The sequence below is a fragment of the Coloeus monedula genome (genome assembly GCF_965178545.1).
Source record: "Coloeus monedula genome assembly, chromosome: 30".
Classification (NCBI taxonomy): domain Eukaryota; kingdom Metazoa; phylum Chordata; class Aves; order Passeriformes; family Corvidae; genus Coloeus; species Coloeus monedula.
Window position 1 is genome coordinate 1,604,502 of NC_138810.1, and position 21,849 is coordinate 1,626,350.

A 21,849-nucleotide genomic window follows, 5' to 3' on the forward strand; every position below is an offset into this window, starting at 1 on the left:
GGGGGGTCCGGGGGGTCCCGGGGGGAGGGGCCGAGACTTGGCACAAAAATCCTGGCGGCAGCGCGGGGGAGGGGCTGGACCATAGAAAACGGAGTCGGGGACAACAGGAGGGGGGGGAGGCGGCGCCCGGGGGACCCCGGCACCCGCCCGCGCCCAAAGTACAAAAGAGCTAAAAACACCGCGGGGGGGGGGCGGGGGGGCTCCGGGGACCCCGCGGGCCCGGGGTGGCCCTGGGTGGTGGCACTGGGTGGTGGCCCATGGCAGTGGCCCTCGGCGGTGGCCCTGGGGGTGGCCACGGTGGTGGCCCACAGGGGGTGGTCCTGGGGGTGGCCAGTGGTGGTGGCCCTCGGGGCACCCCGGGGGGCAGCCGGTGGTGATGGCCCATGGGGTGGCCACCGCAGGGGTGCCCCAAGGTTGGTAGCCCTGGTGGTGCCCTGAGGTGACCAACAATGGTGGCCCTGGCGGTGGCCCACAGGAGGTGGCCCATTGGGGTCAGTGGCCCTGGGGGTGTCTTAGGGGTGCCCCAGGTGTGGCCGGTGCTCCATGGAGTAGCCCACGGTTGTGGTGGCTCTGGGGACACCGTAGGGGTGGCTGGCAGCAGTGACCCTCGAGGTGGCCCGTGGTGACGGCCTGGGGTCAGCAGTCCCGTGAGTGATGTCCATGGGGTGTCCCGTGGTCAGTGACCCTGGGGGTGGTGGCCCTGTGGCACCTCTGTGTCGGCGGCCCCGTGAGCACCCCGGGGGTGGCCAGCGGCGGTGGCCCGTGGGGTGCCCGGTGGGCAGTGGCCCTGCGTCACCCCAGTGTCAGCGGCCGTGCGGCACCCCAGGGCTGGCCGCTGGTGGCCGGGGCCGGCGGCCGGGGCCGGTGGCCGTGCCTAGTCGCCGGCCATGCACTTGAAGCGGTTCTTGAAGAAGAAGAGGCGCTGCTTGAGGCGCAGGCTGTCGTCCCGCGCCGCCGGGTACCGGTACCGGTTGTACTGGCGCTCGCCCTCCGAGCGCCGCCACGGCAGCGCCAGCTTGGACGCGTGGTCCACCACCACATCCTCGCACGAGCCCACGTGCAGCACCCCCAGCCCGTCGATGAAGAACTCTGGGGAGTAGAGGGGCACCCCAAAACGGGCTCAGGGCTGCCCTAGGGTCCCTTGGCCTGACTCTGATCCCGTGGGCCCGGCCGTGGTGGGGGGACCCCAGCGTCCATCCCACCTCTGATCTCCTGACCCCATCGTGGGGGACCCCAGCACCCCCCCTTATCTCTGACCCCATCGTGAGGGACCCCAGCACCCCCCGTTATCTCTGACCCCATTGTGGGGGACCCCAGCACCCCCCCTTATCTCTGACCCCATCGTGAGGGACCCCAGCACCCCCCGTTATCTCTGACCCCATCGTGGGGGACCCCAGCACCCCCCCTTATCTCTGACCCCATTGTGGGGGACCCCAGCACCCCCCGTTATCTCTGACCCCATTGTGGGGGACCCCAGCACCCTCCCTTGTCTCTGACCCCTGACCCCATCGTGGGGGACCCTGCCATCCCCCGCTGCAGCCCCAGGGCTCTCCCCACGTTCTCTACCAGAGAAATTCCCCTTCCCCCCAGGACTTCCTTCATGGTGACCCCCAGGACCCCCCATCAGGACCCCAAGATCCTCCAAGAACTCCCCAGCCCCTCCAGATCCCCCCGGGACCCCCGCACTGCCCCCTCCCCCACCCTTAGTCACCCCTGCTGCCCCCTGAGGCCCCCAGGCACTCCCAGGACTCCCTGATGCCTCCCAGACCCCCGGGGCCCCCTGCCCCCCCCTTTCTGCTCTCAGGACCCCCCCACCCCCCCTTCCTGGGAACCGCCAGGTGCTCCCACTCCTCTTCCGTGTCCTCCTGCAGCTCCTCCCAGCCCCCCCTGAACCCCCATTTAGCCCCCCCCACCTCCTTTCCAGGACCCCAGAACACCCCAGAACACCCCAGCAGCCCCCAGGCACCCCCTGCTTCCCCTCCTTGGGACCCTCAGCGCGGCCCCCAGGCCCCCCAGACTCCCTCCGAGGACACCCCCAGAGCCCCCTCCCCAGGGCCCCGTGTCCCCCTCGGGACCCCCACAGACCCTTCCTTCCCTCCCCCCGGCATCCGGGGCCCCCCTAGGCTTCCCCCCCCCCCGACCCCTCAAGACCCCCAGGGGGACCCCAAGACTCTCCTCTACCTCTCCCCCCCGGGATCCCCTCACCCCCCAGATCCCTCAAACCCTGGGACCCCCTTAGACTGACCCCCCCAGGACCCTCCCCCCCAGCCCCCAGCGCCCTCGGCCCCTCACCGAGATGAGCCACGCGGCGCAGGCGGGGGTCGAAGCCCACCTGGCGCACCTTGTCGGTGCGGGCCAGGAAGAAGTTGACGACGCCGTCGGTGACGACGCAGGCGGGGAAGCCGGCGAGGCGGTGGTGGAAGCCGGGCCGGGTCCGCAGGCAGTCGCCCCCCGCGCCGCCGCCCCGCACGCTCAGGCGCTGCCGGTACGTGGTGGTGTAGCCCGTGATCTCCCGCACCGCGCCGCCCACCTGCGGGCACAGCGGGGCGCTGGGGGGGCGGCACTGCGACCCCCGGGACCGCCGGCACCGCCTGCCTGCGGCATCGGGACCCCCGGGCCCCTCGGCACCGCCTGTCTGTGGCACTGAAACCCCCGGGACCCCCAGCACCGCCTGTCTGTGGCACTGCGACCCCCGGGACTCCCGGCACCGCCTGTCTGTGGCACCGCGACCCCCGGGACCCCCGGCACCGCCTGTCTGTGGCACTGAAACCCCCGGGACCCCCGGGACCGCCTGCCTGCGGCATCAGAACCCCAGGGACCCCCGGCACCGCCTGTCTGTGGCATCGGGACCCCCGGGACCCCCGGCACCGCCTGTCTGTGGCACCGCGACCCCCGGGACCCCCGGCACCGCCTGTCTGTGGCACTGCGACCCCCGGGACCGCCGGCACCGCCTGTCTGTGGCACTGAAACCCCCGGGACCCCCGGCACCGCCTGTCTGTGGCACTGAGACCCCCGGGACCCCCAGGCACCGCCCACCTGCGGGACGGGACGGGGCCGCTGCACTGGGGCTGTGCCAGCACCTGGGCACCGGGATCCCCTGAAACACCCCGAGACCCCCGCGCCCCCCAGCATCGCCCACCTGGGCACAGGAACTGCTGCAGCGGGGCTGCACCGAGACCAGAACATCCCCAGGGATTCCCAGCGTCACCCACCCGCGACCCCCGGGACCGCCAGCAACGCCCCCCGCGGGCACTGCAGGGCGTGGGGGGCACCGGGACCCCCATTCCCACACCACGGGGACCCGCTGGCCACCCACTGCCCTCCCGTGCCCTGTGCCAGCTCCAGGCTGGTTCTGTCCAGCACTGGAACTGGGCATGGGAATGGGGACCACCCTCCCCAGACCACGGGGATGCACTGGCCATCCCCTGCCCCCCCATGTGCCCTGCTGGTGCCCCCAATACCCCCCACGACCCCTCCCCCAGTCCCCGCACCACGTCCAGGATGGTTCTGTCCAGCACTGGGCACTGGAACCGGGACCACCCTCCCCACACCACAGGGACCTGCTGGTCATGCCCCCCACCCCCGTGCCCCCTGTGCCCCCCGTGCCCCGCACCAGGTCCAGGCTGGTTCTCTCCAGCACGTCCACCAGCTTCTCCAGCCGCGTGCGGGGGGTGAAGATGAAGTCGTCGTCCACCCACAGCACGTACTTGGTTGTCACCTGCGACACCGCCAGGTTCCTCCCGGCGAACCAGCCCTGTGGGGACACCCCACCAGACCTTCGGACACCCCACAGGTGCCCACGGATGCCTCCCCTGAGCCCCGTGGCCCTGACAGACCCCCACGTCCCCCATCCCCGGGGACCAACAGCTCTTCCAGGCGTCTTATCCCCCTTCTCTGGGACCCCACAGACCTGACAGACCCTCCCCCCCCAATGCCCCCCATCCTCCGGAGACCTCAAGCCGTTCCCCCCCCCCCCCCATGAGCCCCCCGGATTCCTCACTTTGTCAGACCCTCACATGTCCCCTCTCTCTCTGGTCCCACTGCCCTAACAGAGGTCCCATGTCCCCCTTCCCCCTTGTCCCCCATCCCCAGGGACCCATCACCCTGCCAGCCCCACCCATGTCCCTCATCCCCGGGGGTCTCCAGCCCTGCCAGCCCCACCCATGTCCCCCCCATCCCCGGGGGTCTCCAGCCCTGCCAGCCCCACCCATGTCCCTCATCCCCGGGGGTCTCCAGCCCTGCCAGCCCCACCCATGTCCCCCATCCCCGGGGGTCTCCAGCCCTGCCAGCCCCACCCATGTCCCCCATCCCCGGGGGTCTCCAGCCCTGCCAGCCCCACCTATGTCCCCCCCATCCCCGGGGGTCTCCAGCCCTGCCAGCCCCACCTATGTCCCCCCCATCCCCGGGGGTCTCCAGCCCTGCCAGCCCCTCCCCCGCCGCGTCTCCCACCCAGGGAACCACAGCCTCCTCAGACCCCCCGTGTCCCCCCACTCCGGGCTCCCACCACGCTGCCAAACCTCCATGCCCCCCCTTTTTGGGGACCTCAGCTCCTGTCAGCCCCTCGCAGTGTTCCCCTCCCTGCAGTCCCACAGCCCCACGCCCCCTCCCTGGGGACCCACCCACGGCCCTGTGACCGCCCCGTGTGCCCCCAGCAGCCCCACCTTGCCGAAGGGCATGAGGTAGTGCTCCAGGTGGGGCCCGGACAGGGGCTCGGGGCGCTGGCTGTCGTCGGCCACCACGATGGTGACGGAAGGGTAGAAGCGGCGGATGCTGGCGATGAGCCCCCGCAGTTTGTCGTAGCGCAGGAACGTCTTGGTGGCCACTGTCACCAGCGCCGAGATGTTGTACCCTGGGGGTGGGGGAGGAACCTGCGTTGGGAGCGCTGGGAGAACTGGGAGCTGTGGGAGGCTGTAGTGGGGGTGCTGGGGTCATGCTGGGAGGGCTGGGCACCCGTCCGTACTGGGAGCACTGGGAACCTGTGCTGGAAGCCCACTCTGGGAGTGCTGGACACTCCAGTACTGGTCACCTGAGCACTGGGCACCCCAGTACTGGGAGGGCACCGGCACTGGGAGCACTGAACATCCACATTGGGAGGGTTGGGCATCCATACTGGGAGCACTGGGACTCTGTCACAGGGAGCACTTGGAAGGCTGGGTCACTGGTACTGGCAGAACCAGCAGCGTCCAGCACTGGGAGTCTGGCACTGGGGGCACTGGGATTCTGCTACTGGGGGAACTGGGAGTCTGGCAATGGGAGTACTGGGGGCACTGGGATTCTGCTACTGGGGGAACTGGGATTCTTGCACTGGGGGCACTGGGATTCTGCTACTGGGGGAACTGGGAGTCTGGCACTGGGAGGACTGGGGGCACTGGGATTCTGCTACTGGGGGAACTGGGAGCTGGCACTGGGGGCACTGGGATTCTGCTGCTGGGGGAACTGGGAGTCTTGCACTGGGAGCACTGGGATTCTGGCCCTAGGGGCACTGGTTCTCTGGCATTGGGAGCACTGAGATTCTTGCACTGGGGGCACTGGGAGCACTGGGAACTCTGAACACCCACAGGGGGAGCGCTGGAACTCTGTCCCAAGGAGCGGTGATGGGAACACTGGGGGCACTGGGAACACTGGGAGCACTGGGAGCACCACGAGCGCTGCGGCCATGGCGAGGGCTGGTTTCGGGGTGCAGGGCCCCGTGCTCACCCCCGTCCCCGCTGCTGTCACTGTCGCTGTCGCTGTCGCCGTCGCCGGGGGTTCCCGGGCCGTACAGGCGGGGCGTGGGCGGGTGCCGGATGCGGATGGCGAAGGCGGCAGAGTGGCCGTCGGTGGAGAACTGCACTGCAGGGCGAGGGGGGGCTGGGGGCGCGGGGGGCGACACGGGGGGCGGGGAGGGGTAACGGGGGACCGGGGGGAGGCTGGAACTCCCGGGGTGCGGGGGTCACTGGAGGACACGGGGAACAACGGGGGGGTACCACGGGTGCTGGGTGTCCCTGTGGGCATTGGGGATCCGGGGAGTGCCGGGGATCCAGGGGCAGCTGGCAATCCAGGGCAACCAGGGGGGCTCGGGGGTCCTGGGAGTCTCTGGGGCTCCCATGGGTCAACCGCGGTCCCGGGGGGCACGGGGTTCCCAGGCGCGCCGGGGGTCTGGGGGTGCCGGGGGTCCCAGGGCTCTGGGAATCAGCACCCCCTCCCCCCCCCAGAGCCGCTCCCGGCACCCGGCGCGGCTCCCCCGGAACCCACCGATGTCGGCGGTGTCGGGGTGGAACTGGGTGTTGGTGTAGGTGACGAACTGCAGCTGCCGGTTCAGGTGGTCCAGGTGGGCGGCGGCCAAGGACAGGTGCGGCTGCCCCTCCCCCCGCAGCGCCACGCCCTCCACCTCGGCCGCCACCGCCAGCGTTCCCAGCGAGGCCGTCAGGTTCACCTGGGGGCGGCACGTCACGGGGGGAACCCGGGGGGGGCACGGCAGGGACCCCCAAACCGGGCGGGCCGCACACGGGGGTGGGGGGAGCGCGCCGAGCCCACCCCGGCCCCTCCCGCCCCGGGCCGCTCCACTGCCCCGCCCACAAACCGAACAGACCCCGCCCACAAACCAAACAGACCCCGCCCACAAACCGGACAGACACCGCCCACAAACCGGGCAGACCCCGCCCACAAACCGGACAAACCCCGCCCACAAACCGGACTGACCCCGCCCATTCTGACCAAGCCACGCCCCGGTCACGCCCCCTCCCAGCCCCTCCCCTGCCCCGCCCTCGCCCTCACCTGGTACCTGTTCCTGGCCGGCGCCTGCAGGCTGAGCCCTGGGGGCCGCGACACGGGGGTGAGGCGGGCCGGGGGGCACAGAGACCCCCGGAGGGACCCTCCTGCCCCCCCTCTCCCCCCAGAGACATCCGGGGGTGCCCCCTGCCCATGGACCCCCATCCCCGTGCCCCCCACCCCGATCCTGTGCCTCCGCCCCTTGGTCGCCCCCCGCTGCCCCACACCTCCATGTTTACCCCATTCTGTGCCCTCCCCCGTGCCCCCCATGTGTGTTCCCCTCCTTCACCCGGTGCCCCCCACCCCCGTGCCCCCAACCGTGCCCCCGATCCCGTGCTCCCCCCGCGCCCCCTCACCGGGCACCAGCACCGTCTGCAGCGGCCGCACCTCCACCCCCTGCGCCGGGTACTCCAGAGGGGAGTTGGCCGGGACGATGAGCAGGCGGTCGGCGGGGGTCTGCACCCTGCGGCGGGGGGCACCGGAGGGTCAGCCGGGGGTCCCTGGGGAGTCCCACACTGCCCCGGGAGGTCATCACCCTGCAGGACTGGTCAGTCCGGGGCTCACACCCCGCACCCGGCCACGAGGGTCCCAACCCCCCCAGGCTGAACCTGGGGGTCCCGTCCTGCCTCGAGGTGCCCTGGGGGTGCCCCCTCCCCCGCACCGGAGCCCCGGGGGTCCCTCCCGCACTCACCGGTTCCGGTAATTGCGGTACTCGCGCTCCCGCAGCCGCAGCTGCCGCGGCCGCTCCCCGGGGGCGAAGGCGCTGGCGAAGTCGAGCCCCCCCGGGCTGGGCCCGAAGAGCCGCCGCCGCAGCGGCAGCGCCAGCCCCGCCTCCGCCTCCGCCTCGCACGAGCACCCGTTCCTGGGCAGCAGCCTGTCGCGACAGGGCCGCTGTCACCGACACCAGCGGCACCTGCACCACCGCAGCCGGGGACGGACACGGGGACCCGCGAGCGGCACCGCCCTGGCACCACCCTGACACCTCCCGTCGCTGCCTGTCCCCGCGTGGCACCGCCCTGGCACCTCCTGCCACCTTCCAGACACCGCCTGCCGCCACCCGGCACAGCCCTGACCCCACCCTGGCACCGCCTGCAGCCCCCTTTGCCATCCCTCTGCGACCACCCCATCACCCCTCCCCAGGTGCCCCCAACACCCACCCCCACTTTTGGGTGCCCCAACCCACGGGTGCCCCTGCCTCGGGAGCCACAGCCCCATCCTGGGGTACCCTCAGCCCTGAGTAACCCCATTCTTGGGTGCCCCCACCCTGCGGTGCCCCAGCCCCGGGGTTCCCAGGCCCCAACACCCCGTGGGTGTCCCCCCTGAAGACACCCTCGCCCTTGGGGTACCCCCATCCTCAGGTAGCCCCACCCCACAGGTGCCTCCCCCACGGTGCCCCCCGCCATCCGCCCCGGGTACCCCCGTGCCCCGTCCTTACTCCATGACTTCCTCCTTGAGGCGGAAGGGTACGTGGGGGTAGGCGCGGGCGGGGGGCGGCAGAGGGGGTGGCAGCCGCTCGGGGGGGGGGCGACGCAGGTCCACACTGGGGGGGCCCTTGGGTGCCCACAGGTGCAGGTACAGCGCGGCCAGCGAGGCCGAGGCCACCAGCAGCAGGCACAGCGCCCGCTGCGCCCCCCGCATCCTGCCTGGTGGGGGACACTGTCACCCCCGTGCCCCTCCGTGCCCCCCGGTGCCCCCCAGTGCGACCCGACCCCTCCCAGTGGCCCCCAGTGCCCAGCGAGGCCGAGGCCAAGGGCTGCAGCGCCCAGTGGCTTCCAATGTAACCCAGCGCCCCCAGTGCGCCCCGCTGCCTCCCAGTGCTCCCAGCACTCCCAGAGTGCGAGCCAGTACAAACCAGAGCCCCCAGTGCCTCCTGCTGCCACCCAGCACCCCCGGCGCGAACCAGCGCCCGCAGCACCTCCCAGTGACACCCAGCGCAAACCAGTGCCGCCAGTGCAGCGCACCATCACTCCGTCCCTCCGCTGCCTCCCACTGTCTCCCAGCGCTCCCATCTCCCAGTATCCCGGTTCAACCCAGCGCTCTGCCCAGTGCCCTCCCAGTTGCCCCGTGGCACCCCCTCCATCCCGCTCCCCAGCGGTCCCAGCGCTCCCAGTGCTCCCCTTGCCCTCACCTCGGGGTGGGCGCGGGTCCCAGCGGGGGGGGCTCAGCCCTCACTCATGGCTCTGCCCCCCGCAGCACCGGCCTGGGGACACGGGGACAGTGTCAGGGGCGGGAGGGACCCGCACCCCCAGTGTCCCCCGCCGTCCTTCCCCCCCCCGGCTTCCCCAGTCCCCCGGGATGCGGCTGCAGCCGGGGGACGCCCCCCGGGGGCTCCCCCCGAGGATGAGGGGCTCAGGCAATGGCAGGGCTGGGGGGAGACGTCACGTCGGGAGGGGCTGGGGGTGTTTGGGGGCACGAGGGGGGGGCAGGGAGGGGCCTGGGCGATGCTGGGGGGAGGCTCGGGGGGCTGGGAGGGGCGGGAGGCCCGGGGGATGCGGAGGGAGGGGGGCTGGGAGTGTCCGGGGGGCTGGGGGGGGGGGGCAGGGGGTTGCGGGGGGGACCGGAGGGTTTCGGGGGGGCCCGGCGGCCTGGGGGGTGCCGCGGGATGTGGGGCGTTGGGGATGTGTGGGGAGCGAGGCGGCGATGCCGCAGCCGTGGGGCAGCGGCAGGTGCCATCCCTCGTCGCGACACGCCGCGATAGAGCGGCCCCGGCCCTACCTGGCTCCGCTGGCGGGTCCCGGCCCTCCGCGGCCGCGAGCGGCACCGGCACCGGCACCGGAGCGGGCGGCGAGGGCGCCCCCGGCGGCCCCGGTGTGGAACGGCACCGCCGCAGCCCCGGGAGGGGCGGGGGGGGGAGGCTGCGGGGGGAAAGGCGGGGGGGGGGGGTGTGCGAAAAGCGGGGAGGGGGCGGCGGCGGCGGCGGCTGTCACCGCGGCCTCGGGCCTGCCGGGGGTCGAGCCTGTGGCGGGGGGAGAAGGATCAGCCCCCCCGGTGCCGCTGCCACAGGCCGCGCTTTGTGCCCACGCGTGGGGCGCACAACGGCCCCATTGAGCGGGGGGGGCGGGGGGGCTCTGCCTGTACCGGGAGGGGGCGGGGGCTCGGAGCGCTGCGGAGCCGGGGGGGCCGGGGAGATTCGGGGGGTGGGGGTTGGCAGGCGGTTGGAGGAACGCTGGGGGGTCCTTGGGGGGGACTGGGGGGTCCTGGGGGGCGCTGGGGGGGGGTGGGCGCGGCCAGGGGGAGGTCGGGAGCGCCGAGGGGCAGCAGGGGCTGGTGGGGATGGGGGCAGGGAGGGTGCTGGGGGCGGCCCGCGTGTGCGCGCCCGGGGTCCCAGGCGCGCCCCTCACCCTGGGCTGGGGCCGGGTCCCCCCTCCCGGCTCCGGTAATCACGTGACCCGCCCCCCGGGATGCTCTGCGCCCTCCGCCAATCAGCGCGCGCGGATCGCCTGCATCCCGCTCAGCCAATGGGAGCCTCCGGGCGCTCCGGCCAATCGCCGCGGCCCCGCGCCTCGCGACCGCCTCGCGACCACCTCGCGACCGCGGCCTCACACCCGGCGGCGTCATCGCCGCCCACCGACCAATCAGAGCCGCGCTCGCCGTTGACGGGCAGGAGCGTGGACCAATCACAGCCCGGAGTGGTGGGGCTGGGGCGGGCGCGGGGAGGTGCGGGCGGAAGCGGAAGCGGCGGCGGCGGCGGGGGAAGATGGCGGCGCGGCGGGGCCCGGGGCCGGTGGCGGCGCTGGCGCTGCTGGCGCTGCTCGGCCCGGGGTGGCCCCTGCGCGGGGCCCGCGCCGCGCTCAACCTGCAGGAGCTCAGCGAGCTCAAGTACGGCCTCGAGATCCTGGCCGAGCCCGTGCTGGCCGGGCAGGTGCGCCGCGGCACCGGGGCCAACGGCTGGGCGGGGGGGAGGCGGGCAGCGTCCTTGGGGCCCTACCGGGACCGGCACACCGGCCACAGCGCTGCCGAAGAGGGGGGAACCGGCTGAGGGTCAGAAATGCCGCCCGCGGGGTCCTGCGGGGATCGGGAGTTCCCGTCCGAGGACGTTCCGGGGCCCGGGGCACCGGCTGGGGGTCCTGCTGGGGTCGGGACAGCGGTCAGGGGCTGTGCAGGGCCCGGGGCACCGGCTGGGGGCTGCTGGGCAGTGGACTACGGCCAGGGGTCCCTAGAGGGGCCGGGGGCACCTGTTCGGGACGGGTCGGAGGCGCCGGGTCAGGGGCGCTGCCCGGACTGGTACCGGGGTGGGGGCACCGGTCCAAGCGGGTCCTGGGTGGTCGCAGCCCGGGCTGGGGCTCGGGCCCCGGGGCGCTCCCGGGGGGAAGAGCCTGGCCGGGAGTCACCGGATCCGGGGGCACGCGGGGCTCCGTACCTCTCTGGCCGAGCAGCTCCGCGGCGGCAGCCCGGGGGTCCCGGGGGTGACAGCGACCCCCTCCCACCCCACCGGAGCTCGCGGGGCCGCACTCGTGCTGCTGGCGGATGTCCGTGGGTGGGTGCCCGGGCTGTGGCTCTGGCGGTGGCAGGGGCGGGGAGGGGGACTGTTCTTCCCACTTTCTGTTTCGAGAATTTTTCTGTTTCCCAATTTGAGAGGGGAGTGGCACACCCCGCGGGCACCCGCTGCCGCGTTTGGCTGCCTGGGACGGCCCTGAACTCCTCGAGCTGTGGGGCAGGAGCTGCCGAGCAACCCCTGAGGGTTGGAGGGATCGTCCGGAGCCCCTGCAGCTGCTGGGGGCAGTGCCAGGCCTGTCCCCATCCCCACCCCGTGTGCCCTGGGCTGGGACAGGGACAGGGGTGGAGGCCACGCTGAGGGAAAGCTGCGGAGTGCCCTGGCCCTGTGGGGGACAGGCTGTGGGGTCGGTCACATCCCACCCAGGGGAGTCTGTGGGGTCACCTGGGGGGGCTGCGGGGCGCTGGAGGGTACTGAGGGCTCCCAAGGGAGGCAGAGTTCAGGGTCCTGGGGGGTCTGAGGTGTCCCGAGAGGGGCTGCGGGGTCCTGGGGGGAGCGCCCAGGGCTCTGACAGCCCCGGTGGCCCCTCCCCAGCACCAGGCCGAGGACGTGGTGACGGTGGCCTCACGGTTCAAGCAGCGCTACGAGTGCCGCCTGCCCCCCGCGGCCGTGGGACCCCCGCCCGGGCCCCCGCGGGACCCCCGGCTCTACAACGGCTCCGGCGTGGCTGAGCTGCTGCGGCCCATGGGGACAGCGCCCTGTCTGCTCAAGGTGGGGCCTGGGGGGTGACAGGGGGGCACCCCCAGCCTCACCCGGGGGCTCCGGGGCACCCCCAGCCTCACCCGGGGGCTCCGCTCTTCCCAGACCAAGGACTGGTGGACGTACGAGTTCTGCTACGGGAGGCACATCCAGCAGTACCACCTGGAAGGTGACAGTGGGGACAGGGGGAGGGACAGAGTGGCCCTGATGACTCCACCACCCCCTCAGCACCACCCAATACCTGCCCTCTGTGTGCCCCGTCCCCACAGAGTCAGAGATCAAGGGTGACATCCTCGTCCTGGGCTACTACCAGTCCGCCTTCGACTGGGACGACGAGGCAGCCAAGGTGCGTGTCCCCCCCCAGCCGTGGGGCCAGCGGACGGGTGGCAGGGACAGGGCTATCCCCGTGCCCACCCCGCGGCCCCCCCCGTCCCCCCCAGGCCTCCAAGCAGCACCAGCTGCGGCGCTACCACAGCCAGAGCTACGTGAACGGCTCCCGCTGCGACCTCACCGGCCGCGCCCGCGAGGCCGAGGTCCGGGTAAGCGCAAGGGGACAACTTGGGGCACGGGTGGCACTGGGTGGCAGCGGGGGGATGGCAGGGTGTCACCCGAGGGCCGTGCCCGCAGTTCCTGTGCGAGGAGGGCGCCGGGGACTACATCGCCCGCGTGGACGAGCCGCAGTCGTGCTCCTACGTGCTGACGGTGCACACGACGCGCATCTGCCACCACCCCTTCCTGCGGCCGTCCCCGGGGCTGGCACCGCAGCCCATCCGCTGCCAGCCCGCCCTCTCGCCCGCCCAGTACGTCCAGTACGTGCGCGCCCAAGTCTGTGAGTACCGGGGACCCCCGGCCTGGGTGTGGGGCCGTGGTGTGGGGCTGGCGCTGTCCCCTCCATCCCGGGGCTGGCACTGACCCCTGGTGGGGGGTTGGTGGTGTCCCCTCCATCCAGAGGCTGGCACTGACCCCTGGTGCGGGGCTGGCACTGTCCTTTCCAGCCTGGCCCTGTCCCCTCATCCCCTAGCTGGCCTTGACCCGTCCATCCCGAGGCCGGCACTCTCCCTTCCCGCTGGGACTGGCACTGTTCTCTCCAGCCTGCCCTTGTGCCCTCCATCCCAGGGCTGGCACTGTCACCTTGCTGGCCCTGTCCCCTCTGCCCTGGGGCTGGCACCGGGACTGGCCCTGTCCCTTCTGTCCCAGGGCTGGCCTTGTCCCCTCTGACACCAGGCTGACACGGTCCCCTGCAGCGTGGAGTTGGGCCTGTCCCCCCACGGCTGTGCTGTCCCTGTCCCTGTCCCCATCCCCCCATGGCCGTGCTGTCCCTGTGTCCCCACGGCCGTGCTGTCCCTCTCCCTGTCCCTGTGTCCCCATGGCCGTGCTGTCCCTGTCCCTGTCCCCCCACGGCCGTGCTGTCCCTGTCCCCCCACGGCCGTGCTGTCCCTCTCCCTGTCCCTGTGTCCCCATGGCCGTGCTGTCCCTCTCCCTGTCCCTGTCCCCCCACAGCCGTGCTGTCACTCTCCCTGTCCCTGTCACCATCCCCCCATGGCCGTTCTGTCCCTGTCCCTGTCCCCCCATGGCTGTGCTGTCACTGTCCCTGTCCCTGTGCCTGTGTCCCCAGCTGACACCAAGAGGAAGGTGGAGGAGATCTCGGAGGAGCTGCGGAGCCTGGACACGCGGCTGTGGAGTGACAGGGACAGCGAGTCCCCCTCGCAGAGCCCTGAGGGCGCCCAGGACGGTATGGCCCCTGTCCCCAGCTCGCAGTGACAGCACAGCCTGTGTCCCCCCCTCCTGCTGGGGCCCCTGGCCTGGCTGTGGGCTTGAAGCTCCCAGTGCCAGCCATGTCCCCCCTGTGGCAGCTGTGTCCTCCCCTGTGCCAGGGAACCAGCCTGACCCAGCCAAGGATGTGACAGGTGGGGAGCCAGTTGCAGCCAGTGACCAGCGGGACAGCACCAGGGTGAGCCCCAGTGGCCCTGGGGACATTTTGGGGGTCTTGCAGTGGGTTGGGGTCGCTTTGGAGGGGGGTTTGGGGTCCTGCTCCATCCCCTGTCTCCTCCCCGCAGGAGCCGTCCCCAAGGGCAGCTGGTGGTCGGGCAGCTGGTGAGTCCTGGGGTGTCCCCCTCATGTCAACTCCGTGCCCAGCCTGTGCCCCCCCTGTGCCTCCCCTGCACCTCCCCGCTGCTCCCACCCACCTGCTCTGGGTCCCCTCGTAGATCCACGGAAGAAAATCCACTTCAAGGTGATCCGGAGTCCCGGGGACCTGCTGCAGTTCATCGAGGAGCTGAAGGAGACCACCAGGAAGGTGGGGACCCCCCCGTGCCCCTCAGGCCTCTCTGTGCCTCAGCTTCCCCCTGAGCCCCTTCCCGCTGCCTCAGGCCAAGGAGAAGGTGAGCAAAGAGGAGGAGGAGGAGGAGGCAGCAGCAAAAGCTCCCCCAGCCCCCCCCAGCCCTGTGGAGCCCCCCAGCCCCGAGGCCCCGCCTGGCCCCGAGGCCCCCCCCGCGGGGGAGGAGGAAGAGGATGAGGAGGATGAGGAGGAGGAGGCGGGGCCGCTGCTGGCGGGGCTGGAGCTGCTGCCACGGGAGCAGGTGGCGAGGCTGAAGGAGGAGGTGAAGAGCCAGATGGAGCAGGAGTTCGACAGCATCATCAGCGAGGTGGGGACCCCCTGAGTGAGCTGGGGACCCCTGGCCGGGCTGGGACCCCCACAGGGGCACTGGGACCCCTCTGGCTGGACTCTGTAGCCACACTTGGGGGCCTCCTGGCAGGGGTGGGACCCTCTGGCCGAGCTGGGGCCCCCCAGGCTGCACTAGGGCCTCCAGTTGGGTTGGCTCCCCCCAGCAGCACTGGGGATCCCCTGGTTGCTGCAGGGACACGCTGTCCACACCAGGGAACCCCTGTCCCTGCTGTCACCCTCCCGACCATGCTGGGACCCTCTCCCAACTATGCTGGGGTCCCCCTGACTACCCTGGGACTCCCCTGGTGGGGCCAGGGCTGCCCAGCACAGATGGGGACAGGCTGGGGACAACCTCTCTGGGCCGGGGAGCCCCCAGCTACTCTGGGTACCCGCTGACCCGTGGAACCCCGCCTTGAACCCTCCTGCAGGTGGAGGATGAGTTGGAGACCGAGGGGCTGAAGGGGGAGTTCGACCGGACCCGCGCAACCCGGACCCTGGCATCCACCCTGACCCGGCTGATGGACCGGCTGGACAGGGCTGAGCCCCGCCACGACCCCCCCGAGCCCCGCCGCGACCCTCCCGGGCCTCCCCCCGGTCCCGGCGGGCACAAAGAGGAGGAGGAGGAGGAGGGGGCAGCCGCGAGGAAGGGCGGCCCCCGGCTCCCCGACGGGCGGGTGCGGGTGCGGATGGGCAGGGCCGGGAACCGCGACGCTCCACAGGACCGGGAGCCTTCCCAGGGGAAGCAGGAGCCCCCCCGGGAGGATCAGGAGCCCCCCCGGGAAAAGCAGAGCCCCCCGCAGCTGCCGCAGGTGGAGAACGAGGTGCGGGAGCTGCTGGCCAAGGAAGGGCTGCGGGCTGAAGGTAGGGAGGGGTCGGGCTGGGGGAGGCAGCTGGGGGGGAGCCCCCCCACCCCCCCAAATCAACCCCCCGGGCCCCCCCTCCCCAGGGAAGATCGAGATCAAGATCGTGACGGCGTCGTCGGGGGGCGAGGAGGAGGAGGCGGCGCAGTGGCTGTCGGAGGAGGATTCCCGGAGCCTGAAGGAGATTTTCCTCAGCATCCTGGTGGGGGGGGGGGGCACGGCGGGGGCACCGAGGGGCCGGGGGAGGCACCGAGGGGGGCGGGGGGACAACTGAGGCTCGGGAGGAGGGGAACTTTTGATGTTGGGGGAAACCAGGGACACAGCAGGGGATGTGTTGGGGGGGGGAAACTGAGGCACAGGGGGTGGAACTGAGGCAGGGCAGGGCTGGGGAATGTGGGGGGCTGAAGGATTGGGGGGGAAACTGAGGCACGGGGGGGGGAAACACACGGAGGTGGCGGGGCTGGGGGCAGGAGACAGGGTCGGGGTGGAGCCGAGGAGGGAAAAGCGGGGTACGGGGGACAGTGGGGTGAAGGGGGGCTCCGGTCTGCTCCCCCCCAGGTGCAGGGCACGGAGGAGGCGCAGAAGGAGCGGCGGCGGCAGCAGGCGCTGGAGGACAATTACCGCTTCGTGTGGGGGGGCCGCGACGAGCCCCCCCCGCCCGCTGACTCTGAGGACCAAGACTTCTGATCCCCCAAATTCTGATCCCCCGACTCCTGAACGTCCCCCCACAATCGTGGCTCCCCCCCTCATGCCGTGGGAGTGGACAGGGGACGCCCCGAGGACGCTGCTGACCCCCGCCCTCTTTAGGGGGAGGTCACTGTGTGTCCCCCCCCCCGGGGACCCTGCCCTGCTTGGGGGAGGTGACCGTGACCCCCCGGGGGGGACCCTGCCCTGACACCGGGCCCGTTTGTGACGTGGATGACCTGGGGGGGGTGGGGAGGGGGAAGAATGGCCGTGATTTAGGGGTGGGAGGGTTGAGGGGGGGAGGGGGCTGTAATTGGGTGGGGGGTCCTGCTGCCACTGGAGCCATTGGTGCTCCCCCCGTGCGGGGGGGTTCGCTCTCTCATAATGAGATGTAACGAAGTCGTCAGGCCTCTCTGCCCCCCCCCCCCCCCCTTTTTATCAATAAACCGAGGTCACCCCAGGCTGTGTCTATCTGTCCCCGCTGTCGCCCGCCCTGTCACCCCCTGTCCCGGGGTCCTCATCCCCCCCGGCCCCGCCCGCGGGGTCCCGGGGATCCCCCCCCAAAATTGTCCGGCGGGTGGGGTCGGGGTGGGGTCGGGGGCAGCCAATCAGAACCAGGGCGTGGTCAGGGGCTCGCCTGGGCTCGGCCAATGGGAGCGCGGGGGGCGGGGCACACGGGGACCACCGGGACCCCCGAACGGACCGGGACCACCGCAAGCCTCGGGGACAGCGGTGCCCCCGGGACCCCCGGCACTGACGGGACCCCCAGGAACCCGCGGAGGCACCGGGACCCCCGGAGCCACCGGTACCGATGGGACCCAGCAGGGCCCCCAGATTAAACAGAGCCAGCGGGACCCCCAAACCAAGCAAGACCCAGGGACCGACAGAGTCCTCGGGACCCCCGGACTGAGACGGGACCCCCAACCCTAGCCACCAGCTGAGGCTGCACCACACCCCCCCCATGGTACCTCGTGTCCCCCCCCTCCCGACCCCCACTCACCCCCAGTGTCCCTGCGCCCCACAAGGGGCTGGCGATAATCCGGGGCTCGGGGGCGAAGCTGCCCCTGTCCCCCCTTAACCGAAAGCGGGGGGATCTGTGCCGCCCACCCTGAGCCCCCAGGCACCCCTCGGATCCGAGGTGCCCAGCGTGGGGTGCCACTACTGTCCCGTGGCTGTCACCCCCCCCCTCCCGTGGGTCCTGTCCCCCACCCCAGGGCGTTCACCCCCTTCCATAGGTGCCATCGACCCCCAGGAATGTCACCCGCCTCTCTGTCACTCCCACCCGTGGCTCCTGTCCCTCATGGGTCCTGTCCCCCACCTCCCCTGGGCTTTACCCCGGGGCAGATCGAGCTGTAGCAGATGAGGGGGGACACGGGGGGAGTCCTCACTGACCCCCACATACCCGAGCCAGGTGTCCCCGTGCCACTCCTGAGCCTTGGCAGAGCCCATGGCTACCCTTCCACGGGGGCATCTTGGTGGGTTTCATCACCACCTTCCTCCTCCTGCACGGCCTCCTGCTGCCCCAGCCTGTGCCCACGCCCAGCCGGGACCCCCAGGTGGCCAAAGAGCCCCTCCGGGCCATCCTCATCCCCTGCCCCATCGGACTCTGAAGGTGGGCGCTGCTGCGGTGGCGGGTGGCACTGGGTGGGGACACGGGGGACTGAGTGTGGGGGGCCTCGCTCCCTCTGGCTGCTCCACGCCCTGCTCGTGGCAGCGTGGGGACATCGGGGGTCTCCACTCCGTGGTCAGTGCGGCCCCTTCTCCCCAGGCGAGGCCGCGAGGGTGGCCCGAGGGCTGTTCCAGCGGGTCCGGGCTCTGCGCTGGGTGGTGGCGGCACCGCAGAACCCGGAGCCCACGGCCCGGCATGTACAGGACACGCTGCAACGTGGCCCCGTTCGACACCCCGAGCCTGCCCCCGACACCCCGAGACTGCCCCTGACACCCCGAGCCTGCCCCCGACACCCCGAGCCTGCCCCCCACTCCCCGGCCGTAGGGCTGGAGGTGCCTGAGGGCCGGGGACAGCTCTACCACCCGCGCCCCCCGGTACGGGCACCGGCACCACCGCAGCCACCGGCTGCTTCCTCGAGGCCGACGATGACACCTTGGTGCTGCTGGGCAACCTGCGCTGGCTGCTGGCCGCCCCCCCTGGCCCACCAGCCCCTCTACTTCAGGAAGAGCTTCCAGCCCTTCACGCACTGGGGCTACGTGAGCGGGGGGCTGGCTACGTGCTCAGTCAGGGGGCCCTGGGCCACATGGCCCCAGCCCTCGCCCACGGCACCTGCGGCCACCGCGGTCCCGAGGAGTCCTGGAGCGGCTGGGGGTGGCTGTGGGGGATTTGTGGGACATGTAGGGCCGAGAGACCTTCCACCCCTTCCTGCCTGAGATCCACCTCACCCACCGCATCACCCGGGGCTTCTGGTACCAGCGGTACTGCTGGTACCCCGCGGTGGAGGTGGGTCACCGCCCAGTCATGGGGTCACCCTGTCTCTGTCCGGCCCGGGTAGGGGCAGCTGGTGGGGCTGTTGTGCCCCCCCACACGTGGCTATGCCCCCCCCCATGCATGGCCAGAACCCCCCCATGTGTATCCTCAGTAGCCCCACCCGTGGCCATGGTCTCCCTGTGAGTGGCCACCGCTCTCCTTGCGTGTCACCTTCCCCCACCGCCCCACACACAACCATGGACCACTTGTGTGGCTGTGCTGTCCCCACGTGCATGGTCATGACCCCCCCTCGCGTGGCCGTGACACCCTCGCGGTGCAGCCACAGAGCCACCCCCATGCCTGGCTGTCATGTCTTGCCAACACGGCCGTGGCATCGCCCCCCAAATCCCTGTGAGGTCCCCAGCCACGGCCAGGATATTCCCACACCGTGTGGCTACGCACCCTCTGTGTGCGGCCAGTGCGTCCCCCACAAGTGACCACCATGTCCTCCCTCACGTGTGGCCGCAGGTTCCCCGTGTGTGACCACGGTGGCCTCGGTGGTCCACGCACAGCTGTGACCCCACTCCCACCGCCGTGGTTCCCCACATGTTCCCCCCACGTGTGACTGCGGTTCCTCACACGACTCTGCCCAAAACCCAACCACGGTCCCCACCCTGTGCCTGTCCCACTGCCCCCCCCGCCATTCCTGTCCCCACGGCCGGACAGAGGCCCTGGTGACCAGGGACAACCTCCAGCTCCCCTTGCCCCTCCTGCCCTGTGGCACCACCAATGGGGTAGGGGGGTACCGGGTGCCCAGCGCCTCCCCCCAACCCCCCCCCCCGTTCCCCCAGGGTCCCCAGAGCAGCTCAGACCTGGCCGTGTCCTTCGGCTACGTGGCCGGGGGGGAGATGAACGTGCTGGAGCTCCTGGGCCAGCGCCTGCGTCCCTACGGCTGCAGGCCCCGCTACCGACCCCCCCCCGCGGCCCCCAACGCCACCTGGACCCCCCCGGACCCCAATGCCACCCGGAGCCACCTGGGACCCCAAGAACCCAACGCCCCCAAGCCCTGCTCCTCCCCTTCCCGGACCCCCCTGCGCTGAGGGTGGCCCCAGATTTGGGGGTTTCCTACAGTAGGGTGCACCCGGGGGAAGGGAGGTCCCCATCACCCCATTCCTGCCCTGGGACCCCAAATGCCCTGAGCCCTCCCTGTGTCCTCTGCCCACCCCGACACCCCCGCGGGCGGACTCGCGTGGCCCTAATTAGTGGCTGTTAATGAGCTTTGCGGGGATTGGATGACCCTGTTCCGGGGGTGCCGGGGGCGGGGCACCGCGGGACGGGGGCCCGGGGGCTTTAGGGGGGCCCGGGGAGGGATCAGAGGGGTCTCAGCGGGAAACGGAGCTGGGGGAGGATGGAACGGGTCCCATCGCCACGGGGGGTGGGCAGCGCTCGCAGGGGGGCTGTGGGTGATGGGACTCCAAGACGGGGGCAGCTCAAGGCCTCTCTGTGGGGATGGTCCCCTCCTATCCCTTCCTGGCCCCTGTCCCCACCTCCGTGTCTGAGGTGGCCGTGATCCCACTCTCCGTGTGGCCGTGCTGGCCCCCCATGTGTGGCCATGCCCCCCCTCAGGGTGTCCCCCCACGGTGACGGTGGCCCCCCCACGTCCGTGTTGTCCCCATGACACCCCACATTGCCCCCCCGCCCCGCAGTGACCACAGCGTGCTCCCACGCGTGGCCGTGACCCTGTGGCACCGCCCCCTCCACGGGCTCTGCCCCCCCCGAGTCACGTCCCCCTCTGGTTCCCTGGAACCCCCAAAAGTGATTGCCCCAATTCCTGGGCGCGGTCGGTGCCCACAGAGGGGGAATTTTGGGTCGGGGACAGTGTCTCATGTCCCCAGGCAGACTCTCGTGGCCGTAATTAGTCACTATTAATGAGCTTTGCGGGGATATGATGGCCTTGATCCCGGGGGGCGGGGCCGCAAAGCGGGGCTGGGGGCTTTGGGGGGGCCGGTGGGGCCCGGGGGTCTCAGCAGGACGCGGGCGGGGGGGTCTGTGGGTGTCGGGACCCCACGGTGAGGGGAGAGCAGGGGACAGGGGGACAGTGTCTGAGCTGGGGACACCTGTGGGGCTGTCCGGGTGGTGATGGGAGCACAGCGCTGGGGACGAGGAGGCGACAACGAGCGCGGGGGTCGCTCCAGGCCGGGGACAGGTGAAGGGCGGGATGGGCGGGTTTGGTACCCGCGTGTCCCTGACCCGCTCGGGTTTGGTGCCCGCGTGTCCCTGACCCGCTCGGGTTTGGTGTCCACGTGTCCCTGACCCGCTCGGGTTTGGTGCCCGCGTGTCCCTGACCCGCTCCTTGTCCGACCCCACAACACCCCCGACCCCTCCCGCGTGTCCCCTCCGCATCTCCGGACATCGGACGTCGCTGTCCAGCGGCTCCGGCCGGGCGGTGTTGGCTCCACCCAGTTCCTCAGGCCACGCCCACCCAGGGATGCACACCCCTCTAAGCCCCGCCCATTGTCCGCTCTGGGTAAGCCACACCCACCTAATTTGCATCACAATCCCGCCCACGGGTCAAGCCCCGCCCCTTTTTGTCTCCTGTTTGCTTAGCCACGCCCCCTTGTTTGCATACGAATATCCGCGCATCCGGTCACCCCAGCACCGCCCATCGGACCACGCCCATTTCATTAATATTCAAAACACATCACGAGGCCACGCCCACTCAGTTGCTACCCCGGGCCCGCCCCCGCCGGTCGGGTCTGGTCGGTTCCGGTCGGTCCGGTCGGTGCAGGGCAGTCGGTGACCAGCCGGGCACGGGGCGGGACACCGGCTCCTCCCCGGTGCCGCTCGGTGTCCCCCGGTGCCCCGCAATGTCCCCAGTGCCCTCCAATGCCCCGGTGACTCCCCAGTGCAGGACAGTGCCACCAGTTCCCCCAGTTACGCCAGTGCCCTCCCAGCCGTGCGCGGAGGCCGGATCCCGACCTTCTCCACGTCCGACCACCGCCCTGCAACACCCCGCTTGTCACCCCATGTCACCCATCCCCCTGTCACCGTGTCACCCATCCCCCCGTGATCCTCCTGCCTTGTGTCATCGCCGCCCCTAGGTGCTCCTGTGGCACCCACCCCCTGTGCCACCCACCCTGTGTCATCCACCCTGTGTCACCCACCCCCTGTGCCACCCTGTGTGTTCCTGTCACTCTGTGTCACCCACTCTGTGTCACCCACTCCGTGTCACCCTATGTGCTCCTGCCACTCTGTGTCACCCACCCCCTGTGTCACC

The 21,849-nt window shown here is 71.7% G+C and overlaps 2 protein-coding genes across 4 annotated transcripts; one reads left to right on the top strand and one right to left on the bottom strand.

Moving 5' to 3' along the window:
• Positions 1-874: 874 nt before the first annotated feature.
• B4GALNT1 (beta-1,4-N-acetyl-galactosaminyltransferase 1) lies at positions 875-8,224 on the bottom strand (the record flags this gene model as incomplete). The annotated part of the gene is made up of 10 exons (XM_082299043.1): positions 8,186-8,224; positions 7,442-7,624; positions 7,107-7,213; positions 6,757-6,794; positions 6,235-6,415; positions 5,698-5,832; positions 4,662-4,849; positions 3,614-3,754; positions 2,293-2,530; positions 875-1,089 (listed from the first exon to the last, which is right to left on the bottom strand). The coding sequence occupies exons 1-10, from the start codon at positions 8,188-8,190 to the stop codon at positions 875-877; spliced, it is 1,431 nt and encodes a 476-aa protein (XP_082155169.1). The 5' UTR covers positions 8,191-8,224.
• A 2,208-nt stretch (positions 8,225-10,432) lies between these two features.
• Positions 10,433-16,418, top strand: OS9 (OS9 endoplasmic reticulum lectin). Of its 3 annotated transcripts, none has more exons than XM_082299149.1 (14): positions 10,433-10,612; positions 11,780-11,956; positions 12,050-12,113; positions 12,214-12,290; positions 12,385-12,483; positions 12,572-12,773; positions 13,560-13,676; positions 13,798-13,895; positions 14,002-14,038; positions 14,152-14,240; positions 14,314-14,589; positions 15,038-15,470; positions 15,556-15,671; positions 16,028-16,418. In XM_082299149.1, exons 1-14 carry the CDS (start codon positions 10,448-10,450, stop codon positions 16,154-16,156), a joined length of 2,079 nt encoding a protein of 692 aa, XP_082155275.1. In that variant the 5' UTR covers positions 10,433-10,447; the 3' UTR covers positions 16,157-16,418. The 3 variants fall into 3 exon arrangements, with proteins under 3 accessions (XP_082155275.1, XP_082155276.1, XP_082155277.1); XM_082299150.1 differs by having other exon boundaries at positions 16,034-16,418; XM_082299151.1 differs by having other exon boundaries at positions 13,819-13,895.
• The last annotated feature ends 5,431 nt before the right edge of the window (positions 16,419-21,849 follow it).